The sequence below is a fragment of the Narcine bancroftii genome, chromosome 12 (genome assembly GCF_036971445.1).
Source record: "Narcine bancroftii isolate sNarBan1 chromosome 12, sNarBan1.hap1, whole genome shotgun sequence".
Lineage (NCBI taxonomy): Eukaryota > Metazoa > Chordata > Chondrichthyes > Torpediniformes > Narcinidae > Narcine > Narcine bancroftii.
Window position 1 is genome coordinate 83,590,860 of NC_091480.1, and position 23,295 is coordinate 83,614,154.

The 23,295-nt window shown below is 42.5% G+C and overlaps 1 protein-coding gene across 6 annotated transcripts in view; it reads left to right on the plus strand.

Annotated features, from left to right (window-relative positions):
• LOC138747739 (V-type proton ATPase 116 kDa subunit a 1) overlaps positions 1 to 23,295 on the plus strand; it is a 176,535-nt gene that overhangs the window by 84,102 nt on the left and 69,138 nt on the right. The window contains exon 21 of one of the 6 annotated variants that reach the window (XM_069907271.1): positions 9,999 to 10,155. The exons of the other annotated variants lie outside the window; for them this stretch is intronic. Coding sequence (XP_069763372.1) covers position 9,999 — 1 coding nt within the window. The 3' untranslated portion in view covers positions 10,000 to 10,155. Of the gene's footprint in view, positions 1 to 9,998; positions 10,156 to 23,295 lie in introns of those variants that run through there. 6 annotated transcript variants of the gene reach the window in all.

Sequence of the window (23,295 nt, forward strand, 5' to 3'; positions counted from 1 at the left end):
CTGGGTGCTCAGATTTCCTCCCACCTTTCAAAACCTCCTGAGGTTGGGTGCAAATGGGCAGTGCGGGCTCATGAACCGAAAGGGCCTATTACCATGCTGTTTGTATGTCTAAATTTTAACTGTCTTTGGAGACTGAGATAATATAACAGAGTTTCGTTCAATATTTCAGCATCTGCTCCAGGAAGCAATTTATTGTCACTTATTAATGGCCCAATCTGGACATACTTTGATTAACTGTAACTAAATCAAAAATGTCTTAAACTAGTGTGACACTGAAGTTCTCACAGCCATCAGGCTGTGAAACAGACCAAAGATTGGGTTAAATGCATGTAAGGTTAGCTTTACAGTCACACTGAGCAAATAGTTCTTCTTCATATGATTTGGTTTTACAACATACTGAGAAAATATACATTTTATAAACCCTGCAAAATACACAGAAGTTTACCAAGACGTAGTCCTCCAATGGAATTAAATACACAAACTCTGAACCAAATGCAATGAGCTTATAGAGTCCAGATGCCATACAGTGAATTGATTCCTCACCATTTGACAGTTAGAATCAGAATTTATTGTCACGAACAGGCCACGAAATTCGATGTTTTGCGGCAACATCGCAGAGCAAACATTCGTGTTATAACCATCTTAATACAACAATAATATTAAAAAAACAGTAGCACATGAAAAGTAAGGCAGTGTCTCTGGTTCATTGATGAATCTGATGGCAGCGGGGAAGAAGCTGTCCTTGTGCCACCGAGTGCTCGTCTTTAAGCTCCTGTACCTTTTTCCCGACGGTAGCAGAGTGAAGAGGGTATGGTCTAGGTGGTGGTGGTCTTTGAGGATAGAGGCTGCTTTTTTAGACACCGTCTCATGTAGATGCCCTCGATGGAGTGAAGGCTGGTGCCTATGATGTCACAGGTTGAGTTAACAATCGTCTGGGGTTTTCTCTTGCCCTGAGATTTGTTGCCTCCATACCTTTCAATGATGCAACCAACCAGAATGCTCGCCATGGTAGAAGTTTTTGAGAGTCTTTGGTGGCATACCATGAAGTATCATGTGTTTTCATGGTCAATTTATGGGTCTATATGTGAAAACAGCTTCGAAATAAAAATTATATTCTATTGACAATCTTTGTTTCAGACCAATGAAGAATAGAAACCTTGCAATATTTAAAAAAAATGTACTTAAGTAACATTCCCAATGAAGGGTGCAGGCCTGAAATGTTGACTGCCTTTTACTTCCTATGCACACTACACGTCCTGCTGGGTTTCTCTAGCACTTTTGTGTACTGCTCTAGACCCCGAGCTTCTGCAGATTTTCTTGATTGTAACCGTTAAAAAAAAAATCCAAGTGCAAACCTTCTGATGACATTAGGGTATTGGTAAACCACTGTTATGCTATGATTGGCTGCTTCTGGATGGACACGCCCCCTCGAGACAGCATGCTCCCCATTCCACTCTGCCTCGATCAGTCAATGAGGTTGACGGCTGTTCCAGTCTATAGTTAATAAAAGCCGGTCAGTTTCACAACTCCAGTCCTTTGTGATTATTGATGGTGCATCAGGAGGTCCAGGAGCCTGAAGACGAGCACCCAATGGTTTCTTCCCCTCTGCCATCAGATTTCTGAATGGAAATTGAACCACAGACACTACCTCACTTTTGGTTCTTTTGCACTAATTTATTTACTTTTTGAAAGTAATTTGTATCAATTTTGCACCTGTAACACTGACTCAAAACAACAAATTTTGTGACACATGTTCATAACAATAATTCTGATTTTGCTCTATTTATTTACTCCTAAGACCTCTGATCATATGAATGGCAAAAGACCATCTTTCATGCTTTCAGAGCTGCCGCTGTTCCTCATGGACAACATGAATGACAGGGTGTAGTTGTCGACCGTATGGAGGGCAGTTACTTTCATTTCCATGCTAATTTTTGTTACAGGTGCAAAATTGCTAAAATTACTTTTAATAAGTAAATAAATTAGCGCAAAAGAAACAAAAGAGAGGTAGTGTCTGTGGTTCGTTGTCCATTCAGAAATCTGATAGCAGATGGGAAGAAGCTCTTTTTATACCAGTGGGTGTTCGTCTTCAGGCTCTCATTCTACAAGATGTGAAGAAAGCTTGAGCATGAGAAATTCTTCTTTGAATTTAAGATTGTGCATCTCTATACATCTTTTGTATTTCTATCATACAGTGAATACTTTGTTATTCATTGTAATGAAAGTTTTAATGTGAAGCTATGCAAAATGTTTATCTGTTTTATCAACAGATTAAAACCACATGAAGTAACAGCCACAGTTTGATTTATTGGATTAAAGAGATCAAAATTTGGGATATCGCAGCTCACGCTTTGCAGGATGATACTTTGAAATGAGGCTATATTAGAATAAGGAAAGTGTTGTCTATAAAAAAATTATCCCTGTACCGCGTATGGAATCCATGAAAGTATTGCCAGCAATATACCTGTACCGCGTACGGAATCCATGAAAGTATTGCCAGCAATATCCCTGTACCGCGTACGGAATCCATGAAAGTATTGCCAGCAATATCCTTATACCCCGTACGGAATCCATGAAAGTCTTGCCAGCAATATCCCTGTACCGCGTACGGAATCCATGAAAGTCTTGCCAGCAATATCCCTGTACCGCGTACGGAATCCATGAAAGTCTTGCCAGCATTATCCCTGTACCGCGTACGGAATCCATGAAAGTATTGCCAGCAATATCCCTGTACCGTGTACGGAATCCATGAAAGTCTTGCCAGCAATATCCCTGTACCGCGTACGGAATCCATGAAAGTCTTGCCAGCAATATCCCTGTACCGCGTACGGAATCCATGAAAGTCTTGCCAGCAATATCCCTGTACCGCGTACGGAATCCATGAAATTATTGCCAGCAATATCCCTGTACCGCGTATGGAATCCATGAAAGTATTGCCAGCAAAATCCTTATACCCCATACGGAATCCATGAAAGTATTTCCAGTAATATCCCTGTACCGCGTACGGAATCCATGAAAGTCTTGCCAGCAATATCCCTGTACCGCGTACGGAATCCATGAAAGTCTTGCCAGCAATATCCCTGTACCGCGTACGGAATCCATGAATGTCTTGCCAGCAATATCCCTGTACCGCGTACGGAATCCATGAAAGTCTTGCCAGCAATATCCCTGTACCGCGTACGGAATCCATGAAAGTCTTGCCAGCAATATCCCTGTACCGCGTACGGAATCCATGAAAGTCTTGCCAGCAATATCCCTGTACCGCGTACGGAATCCATGAAAGTCTTGCCAGCAATATCCCTGTACCGCGTACGGAATCCATGAAAGTCTTGCCAGCAATATCCCTGTACCGCGTACGGAATCCATGAAAGTCTTGCCAGCAATATCCCTGTACCGCGTACGGAATCCATGAAAGTCTTGCCAGCAATATCCCTGTACCGCGTACGGAATCCATGAAAGTCTTGCCAGCAAATATCCCTGTCCCATTTATGGATTAAAGGGGAAGCAGGTGGATGCTGTGGGTGACAGGTTATAGCATTGTGTTACAAACAGGATGGTCCTGCTTCAAGGCATTCTGCATTCTCTGAGCAGAAATGTCTGGTCACGGGGTGAACCGTTCTATTCAGCATTGAAATGGTGCCATTGTATTTATTTTACATCCTCCTGAGAGGGCAGACAGGGTCTTGTTTCAACACGTCATGTGAAAGACTCCCTGCCCAGCAGCGCGGTGGAACAACTGCCTGAGTATGTGTACGAGCCTTTAGATTGGGTTGTGGATCTGCAACCTTGGGTCACAGCTGACCAGCAGGTCGTCAGTTGATGAGAGAAATGGTAATGTTTTGCAGAGGTGATGGAGGGGGACAGGGCTGAGAATATATTCAAGCTTCTTGTTACTCCTTTTCTACAGGGCGTTGACAATAAGATTGAAATGTTTCAGTTTGCTATATTTTCCTCAAAAGCACAGACAGTTAGTGAGGGCATTATTATAGTGCCATCAACCTGGGTTCGAATTTGGTGCTGTCTGTAAGGAGTTTGTATGTTCTCTCCGTGTCTGTGCAGGTTTCCTCTTAGGGCTTCGATTCTCACCCACCATTTAATAGAAGTAGGTCAATTAGGTGTAATTGGGTGACACGGGCCTGTGGGCCAAGGGGTCTGTTACCGTGGTGTATGTCTACATTTTTTAAAAAATTGAAAAATAATCATCTCAAAATTATAAATAAAATATGATAGACTTTGTTGTTTGCTCTTTTTAAATTCTCCCTGCAGGAATCTGGTGCTGAAACTATGCAAAGTCTTATGTGGAACATTGCACACCTTTATGGTCCCCACATTACAATGAGGAGGGTGACAGCAAAGGTTCAGAAGGAAATTTACCAAGATGGTGCCAGGACTGTTAAATTATAATTATGAAGGTTAACCTTTGCTTTGACACAAAGGAAACTGGGTAGAAATTTATGAGAGGCCTCGATAAGGTGAATAGAAAGGACCAATTTCCCTTGGCAGAGAGGTCAGTAACTTGGGGTCAGGCACTTGAATTAGTTGACAGGGGAGTTGATTAAAAAGTCACACAATGATTTGTGGAGGTCGACAACTCATTGCCTGGAAGAGTGGTGCAGGAAGAAACCCAAAGTGTGTGTAAAAGGGAGGATATAAAAGATAATTACAAATTAGACATTTTGTTCGATCTCAAATTTTGGATTTTCCTGTAATCCCTGAGGCGAATGTTCCTGATACAATTTTTAACTACAACCTCCTCCTAAAGGATTAATATTTCTTATCTATGGCAAAGATAGTTAATTTAAGACAAGCCTCGTTAGTTAAAATTAAGAATGTCTAGGAGGAGGATTTGAATCTTTTGCTCTTTAATAAGGTTTGAGATTCAATCTTTAATTTGATTAACAGGACTTCCTTTTGTTGCAATTTAAAATGGTCCACAGAGCACATATGTCTAAAGTTAAACCGTCCCATTTTTATTCAGATATGAATCCTTTATGTGACAAATGTAAAACAGGTGATGCCTCTTTAGTTCATATATTCTGGACCTGCCCTAACTTATAAACATTTTGGAAGGATGTTTTTCAAACACTATCAGTGATTTTAAATTTAAAGTTGGAACTTTTCCTTTTAATTGCTCATTTTGGAATATCTCAAGAGGATGATGCATTACTGAGTTCCATTCAGAGCCGAATTTTATCTTTTACATCATTAATAGCCAGAGGTAAAATATTGATCAAATGGAAAGATATTACCCCACCTACAAGTGCACAGTGGCTAAACAATATTATGTCTTACTTCCATCTAGAAAAAAATTACATATGCTTTCAAGGATTCAAATATCAAATTCCAAAAGACATGGGGTTCATTTATGGACGACTATCATAATCTTAAGATTTAGTGTTCTGGAATTCTGGTGCCGTGTTGGGTCAACTTGCAACCTTGTTTAGAGGAAGGGGTTTTGAAATTTTAAAACTTTTTTTTCTTTTCTGTTTTTATCTTTTGTTTTTTTGTTTTTGTTTTTTTATGCTTTATCTTATTATTAAGAATGTGCTCTGGATTCCTTAATTATGATCATATTTGAATTCCCTTATTCTGTGTTCCACATTCTACATTTTACAAATATTTCTTTTTAGTATTTTCTGATCCAAACATTGGGGAGATACCTCGTACAACGTCATTTGCCGCACACTTCTATTAGTGTACAGGCCGTCCCTGGGTTACTAACATGTGACTTATGGACAACTTGTACTCATGAACGGACTATGCGCGGCTTCAGTGGTTCGTCGGCTTGCGGAAGGAGAACATCGTCCATCATTTTAAGTCGGATCATGGTTAACTTACACTTGCAACCTGCCTCCAAAGCACAAATCCGATGCAAGAAAACCTCTGTGCAAACCTCCCTTGATTCCTACTTCAAGAAATTTGACTAACCGATGCTAAATAAGAACCGTATGTACCTGTTCTGACTTACCTACAAATTCGTCTTAAAGGCAGACATGGGGATGGATCTCGTTCATTACCCAGGGAATGCCTGTTCAATTTCCATTAACCCTCCTCCCTGTCTCTCTCTTTTCCTTTCCCTCTGTCTCCTTTCCACCAGCTCTCCCCACCTTTCCCTTCCCTCTCCATTCAGAGAGATACCTTCCCCATCCTATCACCTTTAGGCTTTTTTTCTCTTCTACACTCCCACCAATGACCTCTTACTGGTTATCTTGAATTCCTTCCCCTGCCCCTTTCTCCCTCCTCTCCTGTTTTTCCCCCCCCCCCACCCTTTTATTCAGACACCTGTCAGTTTCTGCTTACACCTGACCAGTCGCTGAACATTTGCTTCCTATCGATGCTGTGTGACCTGCTGAGTTTCTCCAGCGCAATTTGACCCCGGCATCCGCAGACATGCTTGTTTAACTCTGTGCACTTCCTTCCTCTGTAAGCCTCATACTCAGTCACTAATTGTAGAATTTAAATTTATCCAATCCCAATTTCTGGTTAAACATTGCAGTTGTTCATTTTCACACTCATTTTGCATAGCCTCTCCCTTGACATAGCTAAAAGCAGCTAGAATTTCACAGAATGAAGGCTAACAATTGCGAAGTCAGATTCTGCAAATTGAAATGTTATCTCAGTAATTATTAATATTAACAATAACTGCGTGAATTTTTAAAAGAGAATCTTCCATTATAAATTTAGGGTTACCAGACATCATGCAACAAAAATACTTTTTTTAAAAACTATGAATGGACCAACGAGTAATTTTTTTGCTATTTATATTATCGATCTGGAAATTATTTGGCCATGTAGTGGTAGGAGGTCATAGGTTAATTGGGTGTAATTGGGCAGCATGGATTTAAATCAGCTTCTACCATGTTGTCAATAAAATGTCATAATTTTCAATAATAGTCATTATGGTTACCCCATTACCAGGTGTGACATCAATGGGAGGGCTACCACTTAAGGCCTTGAGTGCAAAGTTCAGGGGATAAGGAAGGCCAGGCTGGATGTGGGCACCCTGTGATTGAGTGGGGTGGCCAAGCAAAGCAGAGGAGAATAATTCTGCATGTAAGTTAAAGTTTTGATCTGTTGCTTCCATTTGGAATCTTGTGGTGGTAGTCGTAGAGGAGTTAAATTTGTATTCCTTGTTTCTGGCCAGTTCAATAGAAATGCAGTGGAAAGCCTGAGCTAATGAGACATCTGATAGCATGAACTGACAATTAGATAGAGAATATCAACATTGAAAGTATAACAAATTAAAGCCCAAAACTTTCCAGTTTGCTCCTTTCAGAGATGGATTGTTACATTTGAAAAACTTGTATCACCTTTCCAGGTGGAGTGAGTTGACATGAACTTAATTAGCAATTTGTGCCACTCCTACAAATAATAACCAACTAATATTTTCTGCGGGATAAACCTTGTCCATGCAATGAGGCAGCTTTATCCAAAATATTTTGTTTCATACAGTAGACCCTGAGTTCCATGGGTCAGTAACATTTAACTTGCGCTGCTGTGTAACACCCCTCAGTTAAACTTAATCATTTCTATGTAATAGTGATAAAGATTCTGAAAAACAACTATTTTGTTGCTTGTACTGTTCTGTAATGATGTTTCTTTACTTTTGGATGAAACCACAGAACATCCTCATCTTAAAATGTGTTTCTTTACACCACAGAGCATTCTCGATAACTATGAACCGCATATTTTGTTCTACAACGTAGATCCATTGAGATGAACGCTGCTGTATCTAACTCCGCTTCCCTTCCCGAGACCATCAATTTGCCATCCGAGATACATTGGGAGAACTGCTGCCTCACTTTTTTGAACCTCCTAATGTGCTCCGGTCAGAGCCCCCCCCCGCACTGCCACCCTGAACATACAAGGAACACACACCTGTTTCCTCTACGCTCCATACACTCAGTCCATGGTCCCTAGTGTCGCCACTGCTCACAGCTCCGTGCCCTGGGTTCAATCCTGACCCTGAGTTCCATGGGTCAGTAGGAAAGATGGCTCCTGTAACTTGCCTTTCGAGTGTGGGTGAGTGGTGGAAATACTCAAGAACAAAATAGAGTGAGTGTGGGATCAATGTAAAGAATTGAAGAATTGGTGGATTGCAAGGCATGTGTTCAGAGTGTAATTCTCTTTCATCTCCAATTAAGAGAACGGGCAGGGTCTTGGATGAATGTTTCTTGGATCAGATGGTACCTCCAGCAGTTCATCATGGCACTGGGCAGTCAACCTTGGCTTTGGGGGTCAAGGGTGGAATTTGAAGCCATTTTAGACTCTGAGGCGACTGAGTCTGGCTGAAGTTTCCTAAAGATTTAAATAGAAAGGGGTCAGGGTTCGTCCTCTGATTTCCGTGAAATAGCCAAGATCATAAATGGGGTGAGAAAAGCTGGTTAATTGTTAATGTTCAGAGTTGAGGTTCATGCATCATGAATAGGGAGTATTATGAGCTCCTCTTTTAGTAAAATGGGATTATCACTGTAAGGGATAGTATAGACAGGAGGAACTGAATGGTCACAGTTAACATTTCACACAAGTACCATCACAAGTCACAGCCCAGTGACAATTTGAGGCATTGCAAAATTGAGGGAGGGCTTATCACCGTCTGTTCCAGATCCAAAACATTTGGAAAGCCATTGTGTTTTGCAAGGGGGAACCATTCTGGCTGCTGAAGAGGTAGCAGCTCTTGTGGCCGGCCGTTCGGTGGAATTCAGAGCAAGGCCTGCTCTGTGAATGGCTGTTCCAGGAGGGTCTTTTGGGAAGCAAAGTGTTTCATTTTGATTGTGACAAACAGTGAAGGACACTTGGAGAGTCCGGTGCCAGGGTCTTGGAAGCTTCGTAGAGGCCACCTAGTTTGAGTCTTGCCTACAAAAGGAGTGCAAAGGCAACGCAAGAAGAATTCATCAGTTTGTAGCAGCCATGACTCCAGTCTTCCCATCAGTTCAACTGTAATTCTGGGCATCAAACTTCAAAGGCCTACACTTCGACACTGAATTTAAAAGACTGAACTTTGGAGTAACTTTCTAGATTTTGGCCTGGACTGTAATGGTTTGGGTATCACTCACTCACTCACACCCCCTCCCTCTGCACATCCCCCCCCCCAGCACACACACACACACACACACACACACACACACACACACACACACACACACACACACACACACACACACACACACACACACACACACACACACACACACACACACACACACACACACACACACACACACACACACACACACACACACCCTGCGCAATGTTGGGGATAGATTTAGTGTTGAGGATAGTTTAAAAGTTAAGACTATAGTTTAAGAGTTAGAAATAAAATTAGTGTTTTAAAATTAAACACTGTCTGGTTCATTGCCTTATTGCTGCTTGTTACACATGGGTCGTAACAGGAGCTGGAAAGGCCCGTGTCGCAAGGGGAAAGAAGTGGTAGTAACATTGGGGAATTTACAAAAGTGATGGGAGGATAAAGTGTAAGGAGATTTGAATCATAATTTCCCTTCATAAAAATCAGTTGCTAGGGACTGATTGTGGTAAACTCATTTTAAGAACTCACAAACCGCCTGCTTGTGCAGTGAACTGAAATGAGTTTAATTGGAAGGTTGCATGGAATGGGTCTTGTGTCATTTCATGGTTTAAATGATGGGGTTATTACAGTAATCTTTACTATTAAAGTAATAATTCAAGAACTGTGTGCAGCTGCTTCAGATAAATGTTGGACTGGAAAAGGCAGTGAGAAATTCTTGGGAAGTTCGAGACTGGCTGGACTGCATTTGATTGTGAGGACCAATTAAACTGGCATTCGTGGCCTGAGTGGATTTAAATGAGCAAAATCCAACCAGCTAAATTTATCTCTGCTTCTTTGAATGAGCAATGGTTGCAAACCTGAGGAAACAAAAAAAATGTTTTGACGTTGGCTTTCATGGGCAAATGTCATTTTAAAGTTGTATGTTAATATTATTGCTAGTTCTAAGAAGACCATGTGTTTCCTTTTTAAGAATACTGTTAACTTGAGCTGAAAATTGCAAGGCCACAGAGGAGCAGCATGGGAACTGGATCAGCATTGAATAAATAAGGCCAGTGCTAAATTCATCAAAATGCATAATCCATGTCGTAGTTTGCACTAAATGAAATTCTGTCTGAGTCAAGCCATTCATTAAATGCAGTAGTGTGTGCAGGGCAACGCTCGCACAAAGTGATGAGCTATTGATGAGGTCGTGTGTTTTAGCTCTGTTTGTTGATATTGAAAGAACTTCCTTCCTCTCTTCAAAATAACTTCAGGAGGTATTTTGCACCCAAATGAGATGGGACCACAATTTAATGGGTCATCTGGAAGAAAGCACCATGCAGCATACTCCCTCAGTATTGCACTGATTTTGGGTTTTGATATTCGAGAATGAATTTGTGTTTACCGTGACAACAAGGTATTCAGAAGTGCTTAACATTACTTATGGATATTGTGGTAACTGAGGGAAGAATTGTAGTCAATTTGCAGTTATTAAGCAACCTTATATGAGAGAAATAACCAATTGTCTGTTTTAGTGGTGAAGTGCAGTAGTGTGTGCAGGGTTTTTAACCTGTTTTCTCTTAAACAGAATATCAAAGCCTCATGTTCACTTTTAAATAATTGGACATTTATTTCTACCTCCTGAGGAAGACAGCATCTTGATTTATCATCTTATTTAACAAAAGGCACGCAATAAGCAGCATTTTCTCAATTCCACTTGAAAGTATACTTTTGAATTAGTGAACCCATCTTGGAGCTCGTGCGTCTGACTCCTGTGTTTTACCTGAGATGTCGAAACGATGTACTTAACTGGGTGGTGTGACTGATATATGCGTCAGGCCCAACGTTGCCTTTTTAACCTGTAAATATCACGAAGGGAATATGTTTAGGTGTTTAAAAACTATTGCTTTGGTCTATTTTCCACTCCTAGCTCATGAAATCAGCAATCCTGTTGCTGGCCTGTGAGGTAAATGTTTTGTTGATATCCTTGATGTAGAACATCTGAGCAATGTATGGTAGCACCAAATCGTGTCCCCAACCAAAAGAGAAACCATTCTTGTGACTGTGGTCAGTGCATCTAACTGGCGTGGGGATTTGTATACATTGATAACTTTGAAAGCTCCTCTCTCGATGAATTGGTTTTCTGAAGGAAACCGTCAAGATAACAGAAGTTTGAAATCTCAAGATAATTCTCTAAGCTTATCTTTTGTAAATTTTGTATATTAATATTTGAGACTTTGTTGGCAAGGTCAGCATTTATTGCCCATCGCTAATTATGCTTGAAAAGGTGGGGCGCTACTCCGAAACCGTGACGCTGTTTTCAGCATGATGAGCTTTTGTCTGCTTCGGAGAGTTACCTGGCTCTGAAAACAAATCATGAGGTAACCAATTTTTTTTTTTTGTTATCAAAACAAGGTTTGTAGGATCAGTTTTCCCTGCAGCTCCTCAGGATAATGTAAAGTGAGAAGACAACCATCAATGACATTGTGTAATATTGAAATACAAAGCATTCTATTTGTGTGTTGCACACCTCAGGTTTGTGAAATGACATCTTGCTGCGCGACCAGGAGGATTTCTCCTGTTTCACCCCCCTGAGGGTGAGGAGTATCAGCATTGCAGAATGAAGGACAGATTCACAGATCCAGCTTAGTAAACACGTGGAATAGACCAAGAAGCAGGATTCCTGATGAGGCTCTGGATAGTTGCCCCTCGGGAGTAAACTGATAAATCTGCCATTTCAAGAGAATTTAGTAAAGTTTGCTGTAACAGTATCACTACTCCATGAAACCAACAGCAACTGATTTACTGTCCAGGGATTCAGTGTGACTATAAGTAGTCTGGAAGGCCTAAGGGTTTGATATATTTTGAGTGCTACTGGTACCATGTGACCCAATGCTACCAGTTGCATGGTCAGGCAGCTGGTGACTAAACTGGCTCCCCCACCAGGTTTGCCTGGTGTGGAGGGTGACTTGACACCTTGCAGGATGAAAAACAAGGCCTGTCAAAAGGCAGACGAACCCTCTTGTAGGGTCAATGGCTGTCTAGCAAAGACGTGCTGTGAAGTGCAGAAAGGGCTCCCTGGCATCGAAGCTTGGTCTGGCTTCACTGCTACAGATCTGCCTCCACCAAGGCACTGGATCCGGGAGGGGATGTCGAGAGGGTGGGTCTGGACCTGTGCAACCCCCTCTACTTACCTAAATCCATTCATACACACGCTGTTCCTTTCTGAGGAGTGGGGTATCGTCGTATCAAACCCTGCAAACGGACTGAAAGGAACCGTCATCAACCTGTGGGATGGAGAGCCGGAACTAAGCGAGAATAACTAATTAGCAAATTCTTCTGCTGAAAGAATATTTATGTTAATGAGATATTGTGATTCCCTCATAAATATTTTAAAATATAGGACATTTTGGAATTTCCAAATTTCAACTTTAATTGTGGTACATGTTCCCTGACTGGTTGGCACTCGGAATAATGCTAACAGATCATTTTCCCTTGGTTGTAAAAACAGGTTTAGGCCATTTGGCCCCTCAAGCCCGTGTTGCCATTCAATCATCTGCTGCTTTTCCCCAGACTCCATCTTCTCCTCACTGCCAGTTCCTCGTCACCCTCAATTCTGTGATTTTCCAAAAATATAACTAATTCATCCTTTAATACCTCCAGCAATTTAGCTCCACCAACTCTCTGAGGGTATGGAATTCCAAGGATTCACCATCCTCTATGTACTCCAAGCATCTTACCTTGTAATGATACCTCCCTGTTCAAGATTCTCCCACGAGCAATCATCTTACCATTTTAAATTCCGACATCCTGCACAGTGACAGGTCCTTTTGGTCTTTTGCTGCCGGATTAACCTACAACCCCGGTACGGTGGGAGGAATCCAAAGCACCCGGAGGAAATGCATACAGACTCGGAAAGAAAGTACAAACTCCTTACAGACAGCGTCAGATTCAAACCCTGGTTACTGGCGCTGTAACAGCTTTGAGCTAACTGCTACGTTAACCGTGCTGCCCAATCATCTGTCATGCTCCCCAAGGACTTCATCAATAAGTTCACTACTCATTCTTTCAAATTCCAAGGAATTTACACTAATCTCTTGAGCTGCCCATGGAAGGACAAATATCTCATCCCAAGAAATAGCTTGTTGGATTGACTCCAATGCTATCATCTTTTTTTGAATAAGAAGACCAAGATGATACAGTACTCCAAATACCTATGATCTTTCCCTTGCCTCATCTTTCACTCACTCACTCTCTGAATTGATCCACAAAAGATCATCTGTTTACTGTATATACCAGTGTATAAGATGAGCCCCTGAATTTCCACCTAAAATGTTGGTTTTGAGCTATACTTGCTATCTGAGACTACCCCAAGTCTGGCATTTACTGTTGACCAGTGGAGTGATGCTGCTGGGCAGATGAAATATACTATTTCACAATATTTTAAAAGCAAATTGATCAGTAAAGGCTTAAATTTTATTAGCATATTGAACATATTATTAGCTCATTTAACAGGCCGTAAGTGTGTACAGAGCTGATGCCAGTTGGACTGGATGGATGGACCCCACGGGGAAGCACTGAGACTTTGCTGTTAAGGTTTGAATTTTATACTTTGCTTTTAAGACCATCCCTGGTTTGAGGTGACACTTGTAACGTTCAAGGATCGTCTTTTACTCAGGTATATGGACAGGGAGCAGGTAGGTGAGACTAGTGGAGTTTCACTTAAATCGGTGCAGGCTAGAGGGGCCGAGATTGCCTGTTTCTGTACTGTAATTGTTATATGGTTATATAGAGTATACAGTAATTTATGCTCGTGGCATATGTAATTGCCATTTAAATTAACCTGATAAGTACCCAAAGGCCAGCAGTTTTTATTAATGTGTATGGAAATTTGGAACCATTAACGCCAAATCTATTGTTTACCACAATGAAGGAAACATTGTGAGATATTCTTGTAACTTGATTATTTCTAAATGCTTGTTCATTTTCCCAATATCAACGTAAACAGTTTGCAGGAAGTCTAATTAGAGTTAGTTAGCAAACAGGAAGGTTAACAGGGCAGCATTGAGAACATTCGATAAGATCTGATTAAGCAATAAAATTAAGGATTTTGTTTCAAAATAATAAGCATGTAAAAAGTCTTCACGTGAACATTGTGAGTGTCATAATAACTTTAAATATTCCGGGTGAGCACCTGAGTGTGATTAAGGGTGCAGTTACGGGCCAGAAATTTACATGCAGCACAATGAAACAGCTGAATTCAAGTTTATTATCATCTGACTGCACATATAAACCCTTTTCCATTGGCATCCCATTTAACTGGCTGTGCAGTTCTCCAGGATAGGAAGCCCTTTGTGCCATTTCTACTGGGCCACCCTTAACTAGGACACTAATTGCTTTTCAACTGAACACAACTCATCCCCAGGGATCGGACTGTTCAACTGGAAACGGATGACTTTCTGCTGTTCCTTTTCCACTGGTTTTATCAGCATGCTGGCGTCAGCAAATGGCAGGGATAATGAGTAGGGGTGGAGGCGGTTAATCCCCTGACGTGATTTGATGCCTGAGTTTGGACAACGTTCCTTTCCCACTGGACCCTGTGCCAGTAAATTCCCAGTTAATTCCTGGGACAGGGTACCAGTGGAAATGGGGCTAGTGTTTCTTCAGTCCATGGGCACATACACACACAATACACAGTACAGAGTTATATACTGTATACAATATATTTATTGTCAATTACATTAAAACCCCATTGTCCAGAATTCAAGCAACCAGCATCCTTAAGGAACCAGCAGAAAAAAATCTCAGAAAATAAACTCTCCGCAAGCAGTTTAATATTGGTGGGCCTTACCGTTAGGTCGCCAATCATGCAACATGCAATCTCAAGCAACTGGGAAATTTACTTTTCCGGCATCTACCAATCCCTATAGGTGGCGGATATCAGGGATTTACTGTATAAATATTTTGGGATGGTTTACTTGATTACCGGATACTACTCATTAATCTTATAGCCTGCCAGAAAAAGCTAATCCCAGCCTGGCAAACCTGATTTTGATGCTTCTTCCTTTAGAGCTTTTATTAACCCAAGCTCCCCTGAGGTAAGACCACGTGCAGGAGGTCAATGTTAACAATGGCAACTGATATCCAAGTATCAATCTTTACATATCAAAACCCTCCTAGAGAATTTCAGAGGTGCTTTGCAACAAGAGCATGAACTCCAAGGATGCAATAGGACAAAGTTAAATTAAAAATGACCAAAGGTCTATTCAAAGAGGTCTTAATGGAGGAAAGTGAGGCCGTAAAGACCATAAGACATGGGAACAGAAATAGGCTGTACAGGTTTCAAGAGAAGATCCCAAATCCTCTTGGAGCTTTGACAGCTGAATGCAATGCTGCTTATTGATCAATCGGAATCAGGATTTATTGTCATGAACAAGTCATGAAATTGGGTGTTTTGCGGCAGCGTCATAGAGCAAACATACATATTATATCCATCTTATAATATTACTATATATAAAAAAAAAGAGTAGTGCATGAAAAGTAGAGCAGTGTCTTTGGTTCATTGATTATTCAGGAATCTAATGGCAGCGGGGAAGAAGCTGTCCTTATGCCGCTGAGTGCTCATCTTTAGGCTCCTGTATCTTTTTCCCGATGGTAGCAGAGTGAAGAGGGCATGGCCTGGGTGGTGGGGGTCTTTGAGGATAGAGACTGCTGTTTTAAGGCACCGCCTCATGTCGATGTCCTCGATGGAGTGAAGTCTGGTGCCTGTGATGTGGCAGGCCAAGTTAACAACCCTCTGGAGTTTATTCTTGTCCTGAATACTTTCCACTGTACACCTGTAGAAGTTTTCATGAGTCTCAGTGACAAACCAAATCTCCTTAAACTCCTCACAATGTAAAACTGTTGTGATTGCATCAGCATGGAGGCTCAAGGACAAATCCTTAAAGGTGTTGACACCCAAGAACTTGAAGTTCTTGGCCCTCTCCACTACTGAGCACTCGATGAGGACTGGGTCGTGTTCCCCTGACTCCCTCCTGAAGTCCACAATCATCTCCTTGGTTTTGCTAATGTTGAGTTCAAGGTGGTTGTCATTACACCATTCAATGAGCTGATCTCTCTCCCTCCTGTACTCATCCTCCTTGCTGTTTGTGATTCTGCAGCCAGCTGTGGTGTCGTCGGCAAACTTGTAGATGGCATTAGAATTGTGCCTGGCTACATAATCCTGGATGTTTAGCAAGTAGAGCAGTGGGCTAAGCACGCATCGTTAGGGAGCGCCTGTGATGATAAGGAGAAGGCGTTGTTTCCAATTCGTACTGACTGTGGTCTTCTGATGAGAACGTCAAGGATCCAGTTCCAGAGGGGGGGGCAATATCAAGGCCTAGAGTTTGTAGGTTCTTGACCAGCACTGAAGGTATTGAAGGCTGAGCTGTAGTCGATGAAGAGCAGCGTATGTATGAATTGCTATTTTTTGAGGTGATCCAGAGCTGAGTGGAGATCCAGCGATATTGCATCTGCTGTGGAGCAATTGTGATAAAATGTTCAAGATGTCCTGATAAGAAGGGCCCAGAAATTTGAGGTTGTCAGGTGGGGAAAAGTATAGAGAGGAGTGGAAGCATGAAACTAAATTGGCAAAAAGTGCTAGGAGATGGTTTAAATAGGAGACAGTTCTGGCCTGCAGGATGGGTAAATGGGGAGTGTTGTGAATTGGAACATGGGTAGCAGGGTTTGCTGAGATGTTGACCAGAGGGCAGGGGAAAAGGACAAGTCTAGCAGCAACAAAGACCAGGAATTCTGGCCATCGAATCCTCACTATAATTTTGTTGTTGAACATTTTTTTTTAACCCTGATCTTTTCCACTACAATAAAGTCAATGAAACAAACACTCCTCAGCTGATCTGTTAGAATTGGGAAGCCATTCGATCTTTTAAATCAGTTCTTGGCATCTTAAACTTTGGGCTCTAATCTCTGTTCACAAAGTGGTCACGTTTTTACATTTGTTATAATTTACTGCCAATCAACCTCCTTTACCCTTTTGAAAGGTCTACTATTCACACCTTAATATTGAGTCTTGGCAGGTTATTTGACACTGGGTTTTAAAATCTGCATTGTGTAAAGTAAAAGCTCCGTAAAATTCAGGAATGGAAGTGCAGTTCCCCACAACCAGTTCAATTAAAGTTACGCACGCACGCACGTACGCACGGGCATTCTGAGGTATGATTTATTCCTCAAATAGATGACTGAAACGGAATATCTAACTATTATTACATAATATTTGTGAGAGCTGGCTATTGCAGAGCAGTTGTTGGTTGCCTTCCTGACCATTCTCCTTGCTTTCCCTCAGCAGGACGATTGTTACCTGAGGAATTGTGCTGCAGGCATTGACTGTGGAGTGCGGGCTCTGCTTTCCTTTTCTGTTCCTTTTGCTGACCTTGTGAACGCTTCCTCCAAACAAGAACAGCATGTCCTCTTGTGTGTTATTAACAATGATGCCAGAAACATCTTCAAAGATGTATTTGCTGAAAATTCTGCTGGCCACAACCCTCATTTTCCTAAATATCTCCCAGGCTGTGAGAGGTTTGGGAACATTCCATCCCTTCTCTGCTGATAGTTTACATTTTTGAGTTAACAATGAGTGTAGATGCCAGTGCAAAACTTGGTTGTAGAAGCTTTCAAAGGAAACCAGTTGTGTCTCAGGAGAAAAGGGGTTTAATCTCATGTAAGCGCACTGTCTAGCTACAATAGCTGCTCCCCCTGCACCTGAGACCCAGGTGGATCCTAACCTCCAAATGCAGTCCGTGTGGAGTTTCCATGTTGTTTCCCTAACCACATGGGCTTCCTCTGGTGGGGGTGGGGGTGGGGGGGGGGTCTGCACTTTCCCCAAAGCAGGGCAGGTTGGTGTCCAGGAGAGTGAGTCAAATCTTTAGGGCATAGATGAGAGCTCGGGAAGAAGTAAACAGGAGTAATGTGGGATTTGTGTTTGTATGTAGTTTGATGGTCAGTGCAGACTTGGTGGGCCGAAGGACCTGTTACCATCCTATGACTAGTAAGCAGAACCACAACATTGGATGCGTTGACATTCACTGACACAGTTCAATTAAAGTTTATGATCATCTGACTGTACGTATACAACCAGACAAAACAGTATTTCTCCAGATCACCACACACACACACACACACACACACACACACACACACACACACACACACGCGGGCATTCTGAGGTATGATTTATTCCTCAAATAAATGACTGAAACGGAATATCTAACTATTATTACATAATGTTTGTGAGGGCTGGCTATTGCAGAGCAGTTGTTGGTTGCCTTCCTGACCATTCTTCTTCTTTGGCTTGGCTTCGCGGATGAAGATTTATGGAGGGGTATGTCCATGTCTGCTGCAGGCTCGTTGGTGACTGACAAGTCCGATGCGGGACAGGCAGGCACGGTTGCAGTGGTTGCAAGGGAAAATTGGTTGATGGGGTTGAGTGTTGGGTTTTTCCTCCTTTGTCTTTTGTCAGTGAGGTGGGCTCTGCGGTCTTCTTCAAAGGAGGTTGCTGCCCGCCGAACTGTGAGGCGCCAAGATGCACGGTTGGAGGCGATATCAGCCCATTGGCAGTGGTCAATGTGGCAGGCACCAAGAGATTTCTTTAAGCAGTCCTTGTACCTCTTCTTTGGTGCACCTCTGTCTTGGTGGCCAGTGGAGAGCTCGCCATATAACACGATCTTGGGAGCTCGCCGTATAACACGATCTTGGGAGCTCGCCGTATAACACGATCTTGGGAGCTCGCCGTATAACACGATCTTGGGAGCTCGCCGTATAACACGATCTTGGGAGCTCGCCGTATAACACGATCTTGGGAGCTCGCCGTATAACACGATCTTGGGAGCTCGCCGTATAACACGATCTTGGGAGCTCGCCGTATAACACGATCTTGGGAGCTCGCCGTATAACACGATCTTGGGAGCTCGCCGTATAACACGATCTTGGGAAGGCGATGGTCCTCCATTCTGGAGACGTGACCCACCCAGTGCAGTTGGGTCTTCAGCAGCATGGATTCGATGCTTGCAGACTCTGCCAGCTCAAGTACTTCGATGTTGGTGATGAAGTCATTCCAATGAATGTTGAGGATGGAGCGGAGACAACGCTGGTGGAAGCGTTCTAGGAGCCGTAGGTGATGCCGGTAGAGGACCCATGATTTGGAGCCGAACAGAAGCGTGGGTATGACAACGGCTCTGTACACGCTGTGACTGCGGTAAAAACATAATGCTTATGTAGAGAAACTCAGCAGGTCAAACAGTGTTCTTCATATAGCAAAGGTAAAGATACAATACCAAAATTATCCTTTTAACTTTAATTAATCTGGTGTGGTTTAGGAAAAATATGTGGCTTTTGATCATGGAACTTGAAGGACCCAGTTCAGTATTGTGAGCACGTGTCAAAGTTTAATTTAGAATGAATGCAGAGATTTTTATTTCCATTCTGCTTTGCATATATTCTTTCAGTGCATCCAAAAGAACTTTGCACTCATCAAAGCAACTCTGAAGTGGAGGAAACTCAGCAGCCAGTTTTCTGAAAGCAGGTTCCCAGAGCAATCAGATCATCTGCTTTGGTGGTGTTGATGAAGAGATGAGCAATTTCCAAGAAATGGGAATTAAGTCACCTGCCTTTTTTTTGGAATTTGTGACTTTGCATTTTTAAAAATTTAAACATGCAGCACAGTTACAGGCCATTTTGGCCCATGAGTCTGTGCTGCCCCAATTACACCCAATTAACCCATATCCCCAGTATGCTTCAAGCGGTGGGAGGAAACTGGAGCCCCCGGGGAAAACCCACATAGACACACGGAGAACGTGTAAACTCCTTACATATAGCGCGGGATTCGAACCCCTGTCCCAATCACTGGTGTTGTAAAGGCATTGCACTAACCGCTATGCCAACCATGCCACTCTTTTATTTCCATCTGAGGAAACAAACTGGGCCTTGATACAAGAACCTAACCAGAGCAACGGTGCGCCACTTCGTCCTTCAAATCTGACCTGCTGTTCAACTGGATCTTAGCTGATCTCCCTCTGACCTCCTCTCTTCTGAGCCAGTTCTCATCGATTGTAAATTCCCTGCTCTCTCAAATATTTACCTGCTTCCTTGTTCAGCCCCAATGTTCAGACTTCCGCAATTCCTGAATGTTGTTCCATCACTAGCAGCTAAAGAAGTTAGATCTGTATTTTGGAGTTCAGAAGAATGAGAAATGATCCCCACAAAATCATGAGGGGACACAACACAGATTCTCCACCCTTTCAGCGTCTGCTTGTGTGTCCCCTCATTCAGTCTGTGCTGTACCACTTAGAGTTCAGAAGAATGAGGGGGTGGGGGGGAAGCTCATTGAAACATCTCAATTGTTGATAATCCTGGAGAGAGTAGATGTGGCAAAGTAGTTTCCCATGGATGGGGTGTCTCTGACAAGAGGGCACAACCCTCAGGATTGAAGGGTGCTCTTTAAAACAGATGTGAAGAAATTTCTTTAGCCAGAGAGTGGTGAACCTCTGGAATTTGCTGGTGCGGGTGGCTGTGTAGGCCAGGTTGTTGGGTGTATTTAAGGCAGAGATTGATAGCCATCTAAATAGTCTGGGTATCAAAGGTTATGGGGAGTGAATGAAAGAATAGATCAGCTTATGATGGAATGGCAGAGCACACTCGACAGGCCGAACAACCTACTGCTGCTCTTGCATCTTCTGGTCTTATGGTGTTTCTAGCATTATTGGAAATTAAATGGAGACTCGCCAAGGCAAATAGCGCCTTTGGAAGACTACACAAGAGAGTCTGGAAAAACAACCAACTGAAAAACCTCACAAAGATTAGCGTATACAGAGCCGTTGTCATACCCACATTCCTGTTCGGCTCCAAATCATGGGTCCTCTACCGGCATCACCTACGGCTCCTAGAACGCTTCCACCAGCATTGTCTCTGTTCCATCCTCAACATTCATTGGAGCGACTTCATCTCCAACATCAAAGTACTCGAGATGGCAGAGGCCGACAGCATCGAATCCACACTGCTGAAGATCCAACTGCGCTGGGTAGGTCACGTCTCCAGAATGGAGGACCATCACCTTCCCAAGATCGTGTTATATGGCGAGCTCTCCACTGGCCACCATGACAGAGGTGCACCAAAGAAGAGGTACAAGGACTGCCTAAAGAAACCTCTTGATGCCTGCCCCAATGACCATCGCCAGTGGGCTGATCTCGCCTCAAACTGTGCATCTTGGCGCCTCACAGTTCGGCGGGCAGCAACCTCCTTTGAAGAAGACCGCAGAGCCCACCTCACTGACAAAAGACAAAGGAGGAAAAACCCAACGCCCAATCTCAACCAACCAATTTTCCCTTGCAACCGCGTCTGCCTGTCCCGCATCGGACTTGTCAGCCACAAACAAGCCTGCAGCTGACGTGGACATTTACCCCTCCATAAATCTTCGTCTGCGAAGCCAAGCCAAAGAAGAAGAAAGAAAGAAGGAAATGTCTACCCTGTTGAAATAACTCAGGATCTTCTACATTTCAATACATCACCTCCCATTCTTTGAAACTCCAGAGTATATATATCCAACTTCTTCCACAATGGTTCTTATCCTTTTAATCCCATTCGCATAACACTTTAAGCAATCCTTTACTAATTGCAGAGCACCGATAGCATTCTAAGGGATTACTTAAGGTTTCATGTGAGTGGAAAGAAAAAGGTTGAGAACCACTGTGCTAGCAGCTAGAGCAGAGATTTGCAAACTGCCCTCCTAAACTCCCATTCCATTTTAAGCAATGCCTATGCCACAAGCCCTCTGATTAGTCAGGGATTCCTTAAAGTGATACGTGAGTGGGAAGAAAAAGGTTGTCATTGTACCTCATTGACTCGTTCTGTGCACGGTTTCAGAACTCCAAAGGAAATGGGCCAATGACAATTTTTCTGAAGCAAAATATTTCAGTAACAATTGGCTGTAGAGCAGTGGTCCTCAACCTTTTTCTTCCCACTCACATCCCACCTTAAGCAATTCCTGACTAATCAAGAGCACTTATGGCAGAGGGATTGTTTAAGGTGGAATGTGAGTTGGGGGGGGGGGGGGGTGGTTTGAAAACCACTGAGCTACAGATAGAAAAAACCTCTCACCCAAGTACTTGTGAATCTTGTTACACTTTCTCAAATGCTGCTGTTTTCTTTCCTAAATAAGGAGACCAAAACTGTATAAGCCTTACCCATATTTTATTACTGCACAGCATTGATCTATCAGTCGCCCTGTTTGAGAACAGAGCTCTCGTTTTCCCTGAATCTGCTATCTTTTCCAACTGCTTTTTAAAAATCAATCTTTGAATGACGTTCTATTCCACAGTGGAAATAAATTAGATAGGCCTGGCATTGGATTTGCAATCCATAATTATTCTCGACCCAATGTGAGGGAATACAACATTCATGGTCTCACCTCGCTTATTATTTTAGTATCCAGAGAGCATTGTTTATTGCTGTTGATTATCTCAGCCACAATTTGTAAGGTTCAGATTCCTCATTAACTGATCCTACATAGGACCTCAGTGCCGATGGAGAACCCATGTACTAGTGGATAAAGTTTTGGAAAGGTTGGAGTCCATTGTGGCAGAGTAGGAAAGACAGTCACTCCAATTTTCTGGTATGGGTCTGGATACCTTTTGGGAACAAGCTGAAGGGAGATCCCTTGAACAGGAGATACAACAGATGCAGGAATATCAGGCCTAGCACCACCTGGCTGAGAAACAGCTTCTTCCCACAAGCAGTGAGAATGCTGAACAACCAAAGGAACTGCTCACACTAAACCATCTGAGACTCTCATAATATATATAAAGCAAAATTTATATATATATATATATATATATATGAATACTTGTCGTGCATATGTATTGTCTGTCTGTCTACGTATTATGCACAGAGGACCAGAGAACACGGTTTCGTCAGATGGTTCTTGTGCAACCAGATGACAATAAACTGGAGAACTAGAATGCCAGCTAGAGCCATAATAAAGTAGCCTCAAAAGCATTCAGTCAAGGAGATGGCACAGGTCAATCCCAGAGATGTCAGAGGAAGTTGACATGAACGCAGAATTGCAAAATGTTTCTTCCCCTTACCTGAACATTCAAGTCAGGAAGACCCCATCTCTCAACAACTGCATCTGAACCTGCAAATACTTTGGAAGGCAGTAGGACTGGGAGAGGTCACCCTTTCATATTTTGTATTTCAGGAAAGATAAAATCCAAGTTTTGCGAGATATCCTCAGGATTTCT